The sequence below is a fragment of the Alexandromys fortis genome, unplaced genomic scaffold (assembly GCF_014885135.2).
Source record: "Alexandromys fortis isolate MF-2015 unplaced genomic scaffold, M_Fortis_MF-2015_v1.1 scaffold_57, whole genome shotgun sequence".
Lineage (NCBI taxonomy): Eukaryota > Metazoa > Chordata > Mammalia > Rodentia > Cricetidae > Alexandromys > Alexandromys fortis.
Window position 1 is genome coordinate 3,903,041 of NW_026067941.1, and position 16,705 is coordinate 3,919,745.

Below are 16,705 nucleotides of genomic sequence, written 5' to 3' on the forward strand. Positions count from 1 at the left end.
TATAGTATTTTAGGACAGACAAGCATGTGGTGCCACCTCTTTCATTAAGAGGACATTATGTGCTTTAGCTTGGCTTCCATTTTCAAATGACAGGGCATGAATGGACTATTAGTACGTCCATGGCCTTCCTATTTCTCCTGTCTCAGAATAACTATCTTCAAGCCATGTAGGTCACCACATTACTGATTTTCTGACTGATTCTTCTCCATGACTTTGAGGAAAACCAAGTATATCCTTCTTAGACAACAGTGTGTTTATTTGAATGTATCTCTACTTTTTAAATATTTACCATAGAACCTGCCAGAAATGTTCATTAAGCACAGGTCCCATAGAACCAACAAATTCTGTCCACTATTTTCCTGTCATGTCCAGACCCCATCCTCAGTTCTTGCTCTTGTGTGTGGGGGTAAGTATATCTTAGATTTCTGCTTATTACCAGGTAGACCAGTTGGCCTCTGGAGGTATCCTGAAAGCTCAATCTAGTTCTTTCTTTTAGCTCAGATAACATTATATTATAGGTCAGAGATATATGTCAGGAAGCAACAAGAAACAAAAGAGTATTGGGACGACTCATTTATCTTTGCTATTCTGTGTGGGCAGTACAAACTTTCTTCATGGACTCTGTAAGTAGAGTAAAGGATGAATATCCTGGAAGACTGTGTGTGCCTGCCCATGCTTCAAGGTCCTGGTATGGGCCACCAGGCTCTCAGGAAGACACTCCAGGGCCCAAGGACCTCATCAAGTCATGCCTCAGGGCCTGGAAAAGGCTAATGAGGGCCTGAGCCCAGACGTCCTTCTGATGCCCTTCAGACAAAGCTGTTCTATAGGCTGTGTAAGCCAGGGTCAGTGCTGTCCTTTCAAAATCTTCTTTCTTGAGGATTCCAGGGTGGTTGGCCAGGTTGACGCTCAGCCTGCGGATATCTGGGATGTGCTTGGGGATTATATTATTGCAGATGGAGTGGAAGTTCAAGGCCTTCCTCAGGGAGGCTAGTTCCTCATCCTTGATGGAGATCTTCAGGCCTGGGCTGATCTCCATTTCAGCCAGCAAGAGCTGTGGAGAAAAATGGGATACGGAAAACCATGAAGCCAGGTATTGTCAAGGACAGAGTGAGGGTCACTAGTCACATGTAGAGAGGCAGCCATAAGAGAAGCGTAGAATCCAAGGAACCTGGGCCCAGCTCTGATCTTCCTTCTTAACTCCTCTGGGCCTCAACTTTCTTTTCTGTAAAATGACCAGTTACAGTGTGTGCTCCATTGGGGCAGCATGAGAAATATGCAGAACAGATTTGGGCAAATGTGACATCGTGCCTGGTCTCAACTACAATGCCCTCATTTAGTTGGCTGATCCCATCTTCTCTTCCCCTTTTACCCAGGTCTTCTGAAGTATAAACTGACCACCACAGATAAAATTGTAACCAGAAGCTGGGAATTTCAAGAATGCAGAGGGTTGTGCTGGGGGTATTGGAATACAGAGATGTCCTATCTCACTGGCTTGCAAGAATAGGGGCTGTATCTATCATCTTCATCCCTGCCCTGTTCCACAAGGAACCTAGTAAATACTCCAGGAATGGAAAGCCTCCAAATTCTAAATGTCCTTCTTTCCCTCCGCCCTCCTCTGCTGCCCATGACACTCCCTGTTGTCCCTCTGCCCTCCTCTGCTGCCCATGAAACTATTGTCTCCTGAACCATTGATTTGTGAATCCCACTTTTAAGGCTTAGTAGAGGCCATACATGGCAGTTTGCTGCCCAGCACAGTGTTTGAAATCTCCTCCCTGACTTCACCGTGTCATAAGTGTCAAAGCTGGAAGGGAATTTGGGGTCTCACACTTAAACTTCTTGTAATAGTTGAGAATCAGGGTCAGAGACTCTTTGTCAATGGACTCAAGTTCAGACTTTGAAGTTAAAGCTCCTGGCACTGATCTGAACCAAGAGACCTCAAGAAACGCACCTGGTGGTTTTGAGGAGTGGGCTATCAGGGAAGCAGGTATAAATGGAAGAAGGAAGCCTGTCCGGGAGTATAGGCTTCCGGAAACTTAGGTGAGTTTGTGGAGCAGCCATCCAGCATCTCTGTACAGCAGGCAAAGCCTCAGAGATGTGACAGTGCCTGGGTCCCAGTGTGGCTTTGCCAGGACACTCCTGATGTGTGATGCCTAAAGTTTTTGCTTGGGACCTTCCAGTCAATGCCTGGGTGTGACTGTGTTACCTATGGGTATGGGACAAACCCTACCTTTCCTTATGCCTGGACTGAACTCTGAACACTGGCATTTCTGTCAGGACACATGGAAAAGGTAAAGTGGTCCCAGGAGTCCCTCACTTATCACCTCCAGGAATGAGGTTAGGCCATTCCCTGCCTCAACTCCACGGGCCCAGGCGGACCTCTTCTCAGAGAAAGAGAGGACATGCGTGTCTTTGGGTGACTTGGGTCGATGACTTTCCCTCTGCTTACCTCGTAGAGGAGTTCCACATCCTCCAGGGAGGTCTGCAGGACTGGGTTCAACGGCAATGACAAGGACCTCTTTGGCCGGTGGGCAGCAGGGAACAGCGCAGCTACAAGAGACAAGAGACTGACTTGTGGGACTGGCAGGCACATGGCCACCTCTACTCCACCTTGAGGGAAGCCCTCAAGTATATCCTGAAAGTGGGTGGACGTGAGTGCGGGGAGGTGACAGGTTTCTTCCCGTGTCTCAGAGAGCTCCCAGATGCGCCAGACTAGCAGCTCATCAGAAGCAGCCAAGAAACTGGAAAACATCTATCTGCTCGGGCTGTGTTTGTACTAGGAAATTAGGTTAAAACCAAACAGATGAGGCAAAATAGAAAAAAGTGAGAAAATGAGAATTCCCTAATCCCACAAGGAAGACCCCAAAATTATTGCCTCACACACTGCATACCTGAGCGCTCAAAGCAGTCAGTCTATAAGTGCTGCCCTGCAACCTTATCATCAGAGACTCTGGCTAACCCAGGCATCTGAAGGGGAAGTGCCGCGGGTCCTTATGCAGATGACAAAGGAAAGGAAGCAGGCTGCAGCAAGACCTTGACACTGGGCTCGACGGGACCATGTGGCCGAGTTTCCCACAAGGGCCAGCCAATTTAATGGAGCATTTACTGCATAGTCAAGGCCAGGGACACATTTGGAAGCTGGAGGAAGCTGGGTGGGTTCCTGATGGGCTGCAGGATCGGAAGCACTAGGAACTGAGGGAGGCGTGAAGGAAAAAAGCAGAAAATGGTTGAACAGGATGATTATGGAAACCCCAGGTCTTCAGGACTGGATCCGACAGCCCCTGCCACCTGCTCAGCCCCTTGATGCAGCAGACACCGGCCACGAATGATTGACAAGCCTGTGGGTAGACAACAGTTGTGACCTTTAGAAACCCAGAGAGAGGAATGTAGAAACCAGAGGGCTGTGAGGGTGGCCCTCTGGAGCTGTGCGATTATACTCGACACAGCCCTTGGTGGCTGCCCTGCTATATGTTGTGTCCCCGAGCCACCAGTAAAATGTTCGATTGTGTCCAGGGCACTAAGTTATATAAAATGTGCTAAAGAGGGCAGAGTAGTGTAAGGCATTCCAGAGTGATTTCCATCAGACATGATACATGAGGATTTCAGCTAAAAAGGCCCTTCCTAAAAAGTCTACTGTTGAAATCTCTGGCTTCCCATACAAAGCTTCGCTGAAGTGGCCTTTGTAGTAGTTCATTCGTGACCATTGTCACCAGTTCCTCAGGACTGGGGTGAATGGGATTTGTGCTTCTACATGCCTATTTGAGCCTGGAAGTCACAAGTGAGGGTCCTGGCAGTATGCGGGCTCGGTCTCTGTCTTCTTCATAGGGAAGGAAACATGGGTACTTGGCGTAGGTCAAGGAGCGAGCCATTTCTGTGTGTTTGTGTGTGTGCGTGTGTGTACACACATATGATGGTGCACTTGTTTGTAGGGGCTTGGGGTTGGCATTTGGATGTCTTCCTTAGTCACATCTTGACCTTCGTATTTTGAGACAGGGCCTCTCACTGAATCTGGGGCTTCGGTTTTAGCTTGATTGGCTGGTCAGGGAGCCCCAGGGATCCTGCTGTCCCCACCCCACAGCTCTGGGGCTCCATGTTCCTGCTGCCATGCCTGGCCTTTACATGGGTGCTAAGAATTCGAACTTGAGTTCCCATGCTTGCACAGCAAGCACCTCACCGTCTGACCATCTCCCACTGCCCCTTTATGAACTTCTATTTTACACATGTGTGAAAACATGGAGGAGACGGACTCACGCTAGGACCAGAGGGAAACTTCACTCCCCAATTCTCCCAGAACATCTTTATTTTTTTAAACTTAGTTTTTGAGAATTTTATATGAGCACTGTATTTACATCAACACTTCTTTTTCTTCTCTCCCTCCAACTCCTCCCATGTTCCTTCCAGCTCCTTCTCAAATTCATGGTCTCTAATCTTTAATTATAAGTGATATATATGTATATATACATATATATGTATGCATATAAATTAATAAGCACAACCTGGTGAGTTCCTTTAGTGTTGTTCATAATATTTAGGGTTTATCTCCTGAGATTTACTAACCTCCCAGAGCGGTCTCATCCCTGGAGAAGACTGATTCTCCCTCTCCCAGCAACCACCAATTGCCTGAGTTCTTCTTGTATGGGTGGAGCCTTGTGAGAATTCCCCATCCATGTTGACATGTCCATTTTGTTGTCTTTTTTGTTTGTTTGTTTTTAAAACAAAGGCCTTGTGATTTTTAAAATAATTATTTACTTTTATTTCATGCGCATTGGTGTTTTGCTTGCATGTATGTCTGTGTGAGTATGTAGGATCCCCTGGAACTGGAACTACAGACTGTTGTGAGCTGCCATGTGGGTGCTTGGAATTGAACCCAGGTCCTTTGGAAGAGCAGAAAGTGCTCTTAACTGCTGAGCCACCTCTCTAGGCCTGTGCGTTGTCATTTTTAAGGTCTTATTTAGGCCACCACATTGTTGAGACTTCCTGGGTACAGTTTCCGTCACATATAGAAGACTCTGTCTCACAGCAGATGTCCTATCCTGGTCCTCTGGTTCTCAGAATCTTTCTGTGCCCTCTTCTGAGATGTTTCTCGAGCCTTAGGTGAAGGGGCTGTGTTATATATCTCTCAGTTTGGGCCAGGAGCCCCATGGTTAGTTGTTCTCTGCATTTTGGTCAGTTGTGATGTTCTGTAATGGCTTCTATCTGCTACAGACAGAAGCTTCTTTATGTGGGCTGAGAGCTACACTTATCTGTGGGGATGAGGGTAAGAATTTAGAGTACAGTTAGAAACTATACTGATTTAGTGTGGTGTCAGTAGTAGGGTTTCTTCTAGGGTCCATGGCCTCACCAGTCACAAGCAGCAGGCGTGAATTCCTCCCTCTGAGCAGACGGTAAGTCAAATTAGATGGCTGTTGGTTACAGCCAAGACAGAAGTACCGCTATTTTATCTCTAGGAATATCTTGCCATTCTAGCCCTTGTTATTGTCCATAGTTGGGTACAACTGTTGATTGGTTTTCTCCTTTGGCAGCTTGCATAGGTCCTCTGCTGCAGTGAGAGCTAGTCCTCACAAAGGAGGTGTCCTTGTCATCTCTCTCTTAATTCTTCCATGTCGTCTGCCATATCTTTTTTTTTAAAAAAAGTATTTATGTATTTTATTTAGAGTATGTGCGTGCCTGCTTGTCTTTGTGTATACCACATGCATTCAGCATCCAAGGAAGCAAGCAGAGGGCTTTGGATTTCCTGGAGCTGGAACCACAGGCTGATGTGGGAGGCACAGTGTGAGTGCTGGCGATCAAACCCAGGTTTTAGGATAGAATAATCAACGTTCTTCATTACTGAACCACTGTTTTTCTAGCCCCAGCACCTCTTTTCTACTGGAAAATTTAAAATATCTACCTTTAAATGCCTTGTGAGTTCTGTAGGCAGTGTGTCAGTCTCATTAAAATATCCACCCCCTTGCAGATGGAGGGAGAAGGCAGCAATGTCATAGCCTGAGGCTCTCTCTTCCCTGTCATCATGGGCTCCCCAACGGCTCCCCAAGAGCTCCCCAAGGAAGTTACTGTAGTTTTAGGCCTGGAATTCTTCACTTAGTCCCTTTGCTGAGGACACATCTTTTATCATGCTTGCTTTATTTAGGGAGCCCCTAACTCTCAGAGTCAAGGAGAACAAACTTTCCCACTCAAAACTGAGCGTAACGATGGCCACTGTCATTCCTAACAGCTGCTATTCTCATACCTATAATGACACTGGTGGCGAGCATCAGAAGTAGCCTCAGCCCTCCAGACGTGGATGGCGATTGTGTGGGAAGAGTGCACAAATATCTTGCTTTTCCTTTTCGTGTGTGTGGTGTTTGTATGGGTGTCTGTGCACTTGTACATGTGTGTATGCAAGTGGAGGGCTGAAACAGAGTTCAGGAATCTTCCTCTGTCGCTCCTCCACCTTGTTCTTTGAGGCAGGGTCTCACAGTCAAACCCAGCGCTCACTAATACAGCTATTCAGCTGGAACACAGGTATTTTAAAGATCCTTCCTTTCCTTCTCCCATTTCCCACACTGGCCTATCCGTTGGCATATTTCTATGGCTGACTTGATTTTGTGCATTGGAGACCTGTATGTCCTTAGGCTGCTGGAGTGAAGCCTCCTATAGGCTGACATCTCAGTAGCTCTCCAACTGCTTCGATGTGACTCTTTAGTAAGACCTGGAGATGCTGGAGTAGCCAGTGAGAAAGAGTTCTGTCTCCCCAGGCAATGTCGAACACGGAGGTGGAAATTTAACAAGTGCCCGGCCCCAGTTGCTCTTGTCCATAATCGTGAAGACTGAATCCTGCCAAAAATACCTCTTGGGGTTGAGAGAAACATATACAAAACTTGAAGTGAGTCTTGTTCTCACGTCGCTGGGTGACAGCCCTGTTTCTCCAGGAATCCTCTCCTGTGCACCCCATGATGTGAATCCACCTCTGAGGCTTTCTTGTCCGTTCTGCATACTTAGTGGCTTGCTATCTCCCCACTTGGAATGTACTCTCTGGATTGCCAGTTCCTGGGATAGGGAGTGAGTTTTCCGCTCCCTCCCTCCCTCCCTCAGCTCTGCGTACTGTAAGGCTCAGAAGCTGGGCTCAATAGGACTGACTTAAAAGAGCAACTGGATGCTAAATAAAGCAGCAGCCCCGACTTATGGATGCTACTGTCCCTTTAGCCCCTTGTTCACTATGAACCATCCCTGAACTGTGTAGCAGAGTAAGCTTGGCAGGGAGGTAGTCCTGGACCACTATCAGGCTTGGCTGCTCCCACCAGAGGGAAGGGAGAAGAGGGAGAGAAAATGGAGACAGCAGAGAGTGTTAGGGAGAGCGCCCCACATTCCCTGGACCACTGGGTCTCAGACAAGAAGGTTGCTGGAAGCTTTGCTCAGACTCACACGCCTTGTGCACATTTTGTGGGGTGTAAACCTGGCCTATTTGCTTGCTTACTTTTCTCCCTAGTGTTGCACACCCAGGGCCCAATCGCTGAGCATCATTCCAGAGTGTGCATATCCTCATGAGGGTCTCTCCCTGTGCCCGTCTCAAGGACCCCCGGGACTCACTGGTCTGCTTGCTTAAAAGACTGCAGTACAGGCTGGCCTTGGGGATGAGGGCAGAGACTGTCCCCTTCTTTACAGGCAAATGAGTGTCTATGACATATTGAACCTACCAGTGCAGAACAAAGGATTCACCTGCTCTGATCATGCCGGGTGGATCAAGAAGCGGGATCCAGAACTACGTGATCCATCTGTTGCAGCAAGTCCCGTTCTTGCCTTCTGTTGAGAGACGTGGTTGGACCTCAAACAGAAGCTACTAAACCAAGGCACTTGTGTATAAGCAAGAACCCTAGAGTATCCGCTGGGTGCCCGTCAGCAGGACGCGTCTTTCCTGCGTCTACAGAGAAGTAAGTCTCATTTTTCGAGATGGCGATGCTCAGAAGTCAGGGACCACCAAATTTGCTTGAGATAGACTCGAAAGTAGGATAACTATCCTGCAGGTTGACTTAGACCCGAGGGTATGTTACCTCTCCTGCAGGCTCCACAGCCCGACCTCACAGGCACAGGCACACAATGCTCATTTGCCCCAAGCCCCATTGTTCTTCAGTTCTCACTAGTCATGGGAGAGATGTGTCTGGCATAAGACGTGTCCTTAAATGGATCGCACACGTGAGGAAGTCAGAAGGCAATTTATGGGAGTGAATTCTCTCCTTCCATCATGTGGGGCCCAGGGATGGAACTCAGGTCATGAGTCTTGGTGGCAAGCACCTTCACCCATGGAGCCATCACTCAACCCCTGCCACCTTTCCAGGTCTGCACATCTGCCTGTTTTTGGAGGGGACATTGCTCTTTTAAGTAGCTGTATTTTAAAATCTCAGTCGCCCCATCTCTTAGACCCTGATGCTGTCCAGCAGACCCTGGGTTTCCTGCCTCCTCCCATGCTCGCACTTTCTTAGACAACTTCTTCCTACCTTTAGCTCCTCCCGCATGCCAGTCAACCGATTCTTGTACACACACACACATACACACACACATGCACACGCATGCACTCACCACCTTCTACGGCCTAGTGAGTCACATTCTTCATGTGTGCACGCAGCCTCTGTGAAGACAGATCCAGCGATTCAGTTTCTCTTTTTTTCTGCTGGATCTTATAGGGCTCCATAAACACATGGCTGTGTCTTCCATGTGTTTCTACCTCCCCCTGGCCCCAGGTGCCTCTTCTCCCCAGCCTACTAGCAAAGCAAAGTGCTGGTTTCTTGTGTTTTCACCCATCTCCCGGCCAGAGTGACTGCTGGACTGATGTTCAGCTTTTAGGTTTCTAGGCAGACTCTTCTTTTCCTGGAACTTCCTTTGGGGATTTAAGCGCTCTTTTTCCTTACCTTTGGCTTGGGGCTAATATCTCCCAGTTACCCTGCATCCCCCCCCCCCCCCCCCCATGAAACTCTGGCCACAAACAAACTCATTGTTTCTAAGCACTTCTGCCAAGGTTTTATCTCAAAGCTTGTGTATATCTGTTTCTCCTGCCTGAAATACCGGCCCCCAAGCTCCACCAAGGTTGCAAGACTCCCACTTTTCCTCCTCAGGCTGTTTGTGGTTTTCTTTCAAAGGGGCCTTCTGTGAAGCTCACATTTAGGATGATAAGCCTTTGCACACTAGCCTCTGTCCTTACTTTATTGACGTCCATCAAATCACAGTTATCTTTTTTTAATTCACGTGCTTGTTCCCCCCCCCCCCCCACGAATGTCAGCTCCATGAGGGAATGGAACCTGTCTGTGTTGCTCATTACTGTATTCCTAGTACCTAGCCTTGGCCCATTACTATTTGTTGACTGGATAAATGATACCATATAGAGACACACTGCCCACTCTGCTACTGAGCTCGGCTCTTTTCAGAGTGCTCTACAAAACCTCTCTGCAAGAGAGTGATTCTCTCATCGTTTGCAGTTTCGGGTCTGGTCTTAGCTAAGAAGAAGAGTTGACTTTGGTCTGCACACTCCTTCCCCTTATCTCTTCTGAGTCCCCGCTCCAGCTCAGAAGGAGCTGACTGCATTTATCTCTGGTAAGGCAGTTGCTATCTTTCCATGCTTTGTCCTGTGCAGACTTTGGGGCATAGAGTGCAGCCAGAAGGCGCCTGAGGAGGAAGCTGGCTCATGGTGGGGTCTGACCTCTGACTTGTCATAATCCTGGTTCAAAAGTCTTTTCTGCCTTCCTGCTTCCATTCCTGTGTGTACAGTGCTCCCTTGGGGTCCACTCAGTTATACATTTGCACCAAAGAACTTGCTGGAAAGGCTGCAGGCTGCAATCCACGCCGAGTCTAAGCACAGCCCCACTGTGAATGAATCCTTGAAGCAGCTCTGGGTGTGGAAGGGAAATGTTCTTGCTCATGAAAGATCTCCTGCCAGATTCTGATGTCGTTCGCTTTTTGGCTCCTGGACCAGCCTTTTGGAAAATTGGTGCTGTTCAGAGAAAGCCACAGTCATAGCCTCTGTGCCAGGTTCCTGTGGGACAGCGTTGGAGGGGAGCTGTCTTGACTAGAAAGCTCCGCAACAGGGGGATGGAATGATGGCAAGTGAACAGGGTCGTGGGAGTGATCTCAGATAGTCACGAAGTCCCATCCTCTCAGCCTCTAGCAGAGTGATTCGGGGCTTGTCCCTCCTTGCCCGGACCTTCTACTTCCCTTACCTGCAAACATTTACCTGCAGGGAGTGGTAGGCGATCGATGCTGCAGTGATCAGCATCAACTCCTGCCACTCATTGCCCTTACCTAACCAGGCATCCAAGAGCAAGGACACACCCACCTGAAAGTGAGATTCCACTAACCCTCGGGGCTGTCTTCCTTACCAAACTGCTTCATAAATAAATACTTTAGGAGGTGGCGTGATGGCTCAGCAGTTAAAGCACTGACATCAAGCGTGAAAACCTGAGTCCAGTCCCTAGGATTCACAACGTGGAAGGAGAGAATTGACTTCTACAAGTTGTCCTCTGACCTCCACAAGTGCACAGTGGTGCACATGTACATGGATCTATCTATCTATCTATCTATCTATCTATCTATCTATCTATCTATCTATCCAAATACATGCAAGAAAATAGAAATAATTTATATGTACTTAAAAATAACATAGCAATGGTAACTGGTTATTATGTATTGATTTTACAGCTTTTTAAAGATTTGAAGAGAAGTCCTCTCCCTTCAAGTAATCCTCTGACAAGATGCTAGGATGTGGAGTGTGTGTGTGTAGGTCAGTGTCCTCAAGTTGGCCCTGCTAACCACAGTCACCATAGGTGAGTCACTGCTTCACCACGCTGGTAGGGAGGGAACGGGCTGTCCTGGATCTCGCTGTGGAATCTCCGATGCTGAGGGAATCCTAGAGAACATTTCTTATGAAGAGAGAAGGAGAAGGGGAAGAAGGCACCTTGGTAGTGGGCAAACTCCTCGTGGGTTTCTTTGCATAGAGAGAGTGGGGTGTATGGAGGGGTGTGGTGGTGGCGTGGGGGCAAGGATGGAGGTAGACAGTCTAATAAGGAGGGCTTCCCTCAAACTCTTTTTAAGGAATGCATTGATAGCCGGGTGGCAGTTCTCAGATGGAGTAAGATGGCTTAAAAGGGACAGTGTCTGTCGGCACCATGATTTGTTATAGTGTGTGTGTGTGTGTGTGTGTGTGTGTGAGAGAGAGAGAGAGAGAGAGAGAGAGAGAGAGAGAGGACAGCCTTGAGAATGCCACCCCCAGGAACACTTCAGTGTGTCTCATTGGCCTGGAGCTCACCAGTTAGCTTGGGCAGGTGGGTTCCTTCTGCCTTGGTCTCTGCAGTGCTAGGACTGCAAGCACAGGTGGCCACCCCCATCTTTTCTACATGGAGTCTGGGGTAACCCAGGTTCTCATGGGAAGCACTCTTCTTAACTGAGCTCACTTAAAAGCCACAAGGACTATGTCCTTTTGCAATTAGAAAAAAAATATTCAAGACAGGAAAAATAAAAGCCAACTACGTGGAAGAGTTTTGATGAAACTTGGAAGGACTCCACACCATTTGTTGCTTCTGAACACAGTCTTGAGCCATAAATTTAGCCCTTCAAATCATTGTCCCATAATGGCCTTTTGGTCATTTTTGTTGGCCTTGATCCTTTATAGACAGAGCCTGAGGCCCTGCTGGGAAAGCCTTCGCCAAAGAGCCTCAGATATTACTAGCAAACCTCTGTTGAGAGCCTCAACTTTTTTCTTAACGAATAATGTTTTTTAAGTGCTATAGCCACTGACACTTAGTGCTTCATCTTTTTCGAAGCATATCTTTGAATACGTCCCTCAAATCAACCCCGTGAAGGCAAGCTTTGCGGATGTTAAGATGCTACCTGCTAACAGCATCCAGGGAAGTTAGGGGCCTGCCGGAGATCCTTCAGCCAGCTTCTTGGAGGCAGAGCTGAAATCTCCGGGTCCTTGCAGGAGTGCTCCCAAGGCAGCAGGCATGTTTATGAGCCTTGTCACACGTCCTGGCTTCTGGACAGTCTATGCTTTCAGAAGAGTAGATGCTTTTGTCTCCTTTGAATAGGCAAGTTGACTTGTACTCCTGGTGTGACAAGAGTCAGTGACAGAATCCAGTTCTAAGATCTCTCTGCTTTCCATCCCCAAGTGTGACTGCGCACACGATGAGCAGGCAGGGCGTGTGTGTGTGTGTGTGTGTGTGTGTGTGTGTGTGAGAAAAGTCTGTGTTATTTACATCTCAGCAATACTCACTCCCTGGCTCTATTCAGAGGCCTGGCCAGTCAATAATAATAATAATAATAATAATAATAATAATAATAATAATAATAATAATGATCATGATCATGATGATGATAAGGAGGAGGATAAAATAAAAGGTAAGTGTCCTGGCTCCCTCTCTTCCATTGCAGATGCTGCAGCACGGGCCTCTCTTTGTTTCCCCGACATTATATTGGGGAATGAAGGGCACATCCCTGTCACCATGCCAATCCTCATCCCACTTAGGGTCTCTGTAAAGAGCTTCTGGGTTGATCTGAGGGAACTCGGTTTTCCCAGATCTTCCTGGGTACGTGAACTCAGCTGACTTCAGGCGGTCCAAAGATTTCCCTTCAAACTGGCATGGGGTGTGTAGCACTCCCGGCTCGTTGTTTCCCCATAGCGATAAATGAGCTGGCTTGATACGCTCCCAGTGCCTGCCGAGCACAGCCAGTCCCAGGGTGCAAAGATGCCATCCTGCTTCCGAGAAGTGGCATCCCGAGAGAGAAGGTGTCAGCATGAGAAGAAAACTTCTGCACCGATCCTGTTGTTTCCGGGGTGACGGGATCAAGGTGGCAGGAGCCAAACACCCTGCGAGGGTGCTCACAAAGCCTCTTTTGTTCTTACCTGCCACCCAGCAGCTTGACCTGGCTGCAAAAATGCATTCATGGCAGCCTGGAGACCTCATTCCTGGCCAGCGTGACCAGGAACTCTGCTTTAAGTCCCTCAGGTAGCAGCCTCCTTCATCTCAAGGCCACTGTTCCGTCACACAGGCAGCTGAACTTGCCTCTGTGTTCTGCTCCCAGGGGTCCAAGAAGTCCTCACAGGGATCTGGGGAGGACCTGTCTCCATTCTCTGAAGCAATCAAGCATTCTTTCTGGCTCAGCAGCAGGGGCGACCCCATGGTTCACAACCTCCACCAGGGTCCCGAATCGGCTGCTTTGATGTTTTTCCACTGTCTTTTTTCCCCCATCACTTTTACCACGAAGAGGCATGCCAGGATGCATAGAGCACTGGCAAAGATAGTTTACAAAGTGGTAACAGGGCTTCTGATTCCTCCCTCCTTCTACCTCCACTCCATAGCCACAATCCTATTCAAGAGAGATGAATGAGCACCAGAGAAAGCAAGAATAAACACCACTCACCCCTGCTCCACCTGCGGGACTCAGTATCCTGGGTGCTGGAGAACAGCAGAAACAGCATCAAGGCCTTCCAGGGCATCTTCCGGAAGGCAGAAAAATTGACCCTCTAATCCCCGTGGGACCCCAGGAGCTACAGGGGGCCCCTGAGTTCTTCTTTGTGGAACGACAGAGTTCTCACTGGCCTTTCTTGTCTAGAAGGACAGCAAGGGCCTCTCCCTGGGTCCACAGGGTGGAGGCAGATGCTGCCTCTTGGGTGGGACAGAAGTTGGTACCTCTCCTAACCTAAGTCTCTCTGGGATTGGGGGACCGGGCTTCCACACAGAGGCTCTGTTTTTGAGCACATCTGGAGTGACTCACAGGGCATGTGATCTCTTTGGCAGTGGACTGGATAAATATAATTTCTGTACTTGAGTTCCATGTGTTGGATGCGCCCACTGGAATTTTTCTTTAACAAACAGACCCGCGGAACTTGTTAGAGAGCCCGGCAAAAAGTTGGCTGTTCACCCCTCCACCCTGCCACCCCCCCCACTGCCCCGCCACCCCTGTCCACACATACTACTTCAGAGCCAGGACTGAGGGCTGGAAGAGGAGCTGGCAGATTGCCTGCCAGACAGTGGGGCTGGTGAAGCTCAGAGTTGACTGTGCGACAACACAGTCCCTGTAGTACTGGGGTGGAGTGTCTCTGCTACGCTTCCCTGGAGACAGACCTGTGGATCTTGGGGTCCGGAACCTTTCCTAGGTCCTGGGTAGGTGGGGAGTGGGCAGGATGTGAGTGAGGGGCATAACTGGACAGCTGGCATGGAAAACAAGTATTGCCTTGTGAAGCGACGCAGATGATTACACGGGAGGCTGAGGGAGAGCTCCCATTCCCAGCCATGATGCTTGCAGTGGGTGCTTTCCATTGCTATAGTAAAATGCCTGAGGCTCGATGATTTGTAAAGAAAAGTTGTCGATTTAGCTTATTCTTTTGGAGAGCCAAGAGCCTGACACCAGCTTCTGCATAGCTCTGGTTAGGATCTGATGGCAGAAGACAACCCAACGGGGAATGTTAGTATGGAAGAGATTTCCTGGTGATCCAGGAATCCAGAGAGTTTCAAAGGTCAGGCTTTGTCTATTTGCAGAAACCTTTTAAGGTAACTAATTAGGGTCCCCAGAGAGTTACATTAATCATTTCCAATGATGTAGTTACTTTGCACCAAGCGCCCCCCTCCCCCGCATCTTGAAGGTTCTACTACTCTTTAACACTGGGGACCAAGCGTATACAATATGATCCTGAGGCCACTGAACCTCTTTGTGCTGTGCCCAGTTCAGGGACCAAGCCATTTAATTTCTCTCAAAATGGGAGTGTTTTCCCATGATCACTTAAAAAATATCGGGGATTTGGCTCAGCGGATAAAGCACTTGCTGTGTCAGCAAGAGGACCTGAGTTTGATCCCCCGTCCCCATGAAGTAAATAGGTGCAGCTGAACATGTCTGCAGCCTCAGAGCTGGGGAGACAGAGAGAAGAGATCCCCGGGGCTCACTCACCAGCCAGACTACCCGGATTGGTGAGCTCCAGGTTTGGTGTCTCAGATGTGCTCAAGATACCTGACATGGATCTCACACGTGTGCACGTGTGCATGCTCACTTGCCCCCCAAACATGTACAGGCACATGAAAGTACTGCTGTAGACATGCCTTAACCATGTCCTTCCCCACCTCCTCTGACCCCCAGAGGAGAACACTAAAGCTTGACAAACTTCAAAGGATCTTCTACCTTTGGGGTTCTCTAGCCTGTGGAGATAGTGATCAGGCTACCAGAGAGGACACCATGAGGTCTCCCTTACTTCCTCCAGAGCTCCCTGCTTTATGGTGAAAGACACTGATGTCACTAATATGAATAATGCCTCTCAGTGTTTAGTGTGTTTGGGGTTCCATGCTAGGCCTGTGCTAACAGGTCAATGCTTACAACAGGCGATGGGGGCAGCACTCCTCGCAGACACACCAGACCCAGATGCAATTACGAATTCTATCAGCCTCCTTAAAGACAAAAAAAGATGTAATAAATCTAGTTCTACTTATTTAATTTACCATATCCAAGTATCATTTCTACATATAATCAATACAGTTTTAACAAGGCATTAAATGTGCACACACGCACGCACACACACAGAGTACAAAAATCTCTGAAATGTCTTCTATGTGTCCCATATCACATTCTTCAATTTCAGTTAACCAAACTGAAGTCCTCTGTAGTGTGAGGTGGCCGGTGACCACCAGATGAGGCAGTGCAGAGCTGGAAGCCAGACTGGGCTCTCCAGTCAGGCTGTTTGCTCTTGTGACTCTGCCCGTCACTATGAGATCTTAGGGTAGTCCTGTCTGCCTTTGCCTCCATATCCCACTCTGTGGAAGAGGGGGACGGAAAGTTTCCTTTCCAGGTATTGCTTCTAGGAGTCTATGAATGAATGTGTGTAAGCCCTGAGGCCAATACCTGCTATAGAGACTAAGTGTTCCATGCCTAGGTACTATGTACCCTTGAAGAAACAGGCTCAGAGGGGTCAAGGAATCTGCCTAAGGTCACCTGTTAGGGGAGCTGGGGTTTCAGCCCGGGTCTATAAGATTCTGCTTGCAAAATGAATCCCCTAGCCTGCCTCACAGCCTTCTGTTTTGAGAACCCTTAAGTGGAGGGTTGGTCAACCAGTTCTCAGGGAGTGGGTAGAAGCCCTAAGTGGCTTGCCAATTTCTTTGGTGAAAATACTCCCACCAAAGCTAATCTGAAGTTACCAAATGGTTTACAAAGCAGCAAGCAAGGTTCTGAAATGCTAGCAGTGGGCTCTTGGTGTCCTTTAAGAGCTGGCCCAGCACATGATCGCATCTCAGGAAGTTAGTCCTCCCGATTCTGATACTTGCCGGTTTCTGGTACCTGTTTTCTCATAGAGTTTATTTTGTAAACATGCAAGATGTTGTCCAAAGGACCCCATGGGAACAGAGCTCCCTGGATGTTTTCTGATTGGCTCTGAAGCTGGGCAACCTTCGGTCTTGCTATTCTCCTGCTGTCCCTCTCTGGGCTCTTGTTTTTCAACTTCCACCTCTTGCCTCCCAATATCCTGATCCATCTGGCCGCCCAAAGGCAAGAGAGCTTGGTGGCGTGGTCTACAGAAGTCAGCCACCTGGACACAGAGAGGCATAGCCAAGGGAAGGGTTGATGGACAGGATGAATGGACCCATTCAGTCTGTAGGGGAAGTGCTGAATGAACGAGCAGATGAATGTAAGGAAGCAGCCACACGCTTTGAACAGTGAGAATGCCTGTACTAGCTGCCAACTACTGGCTTGGAACCCGGAGTCTGAG

General features: G+C 48.4%; 1 protein-coding gene across 3 annotated transcripts; it reads right to left on the bottom strand.

Moving 5' to 3' along the window:
* Window positions 1-558: 558 nt before the first annotated feature.
* Window positions 559-13,743, bottom strand: Fam180a (family with sequence similarity 180 member A). 3 transcript variants are annotated; one of them, XM_050148115.1, is made up of 4 exons: window positions 13,381-13,743; window positions 7,696-7,779; window positions 2,447-2,547; window positions 559-1,051 (listed from the first exon to the last, which is right to left on the bottom strand). In XM_050148115.1, exons 2-4 carry the CDS (start codon window positions 7,706-7,708, stop codon window positions 707-709), a joined length of 459 nt encoding a protein of 152 aa, XP_050004072.1. In that variant the 5' UTR covers window positions 7,709-7,779; window positions 13,381-13,743; the 3' UTR covers window positions 559-706. The 3 variants fall into 3 exon arrangements, with proteins under 3 accessions (XP_050004072.1, XP_050004069.1, XP_050004073.1); XM_050148112.1 differs by lacking the exon at window positions 7,696-7,779 and having other exon boundaries at window positions 13,381-13,739; XM_050148116.1 differs by lacking the exons at window positions 7,696-7,779; window positions 13,381-13,743 and adding an exon at window positions 11,851-12,198.
* Between the last annotated feature and the right edge of the window lie 2,962 nt (window positions 13,744-16,705).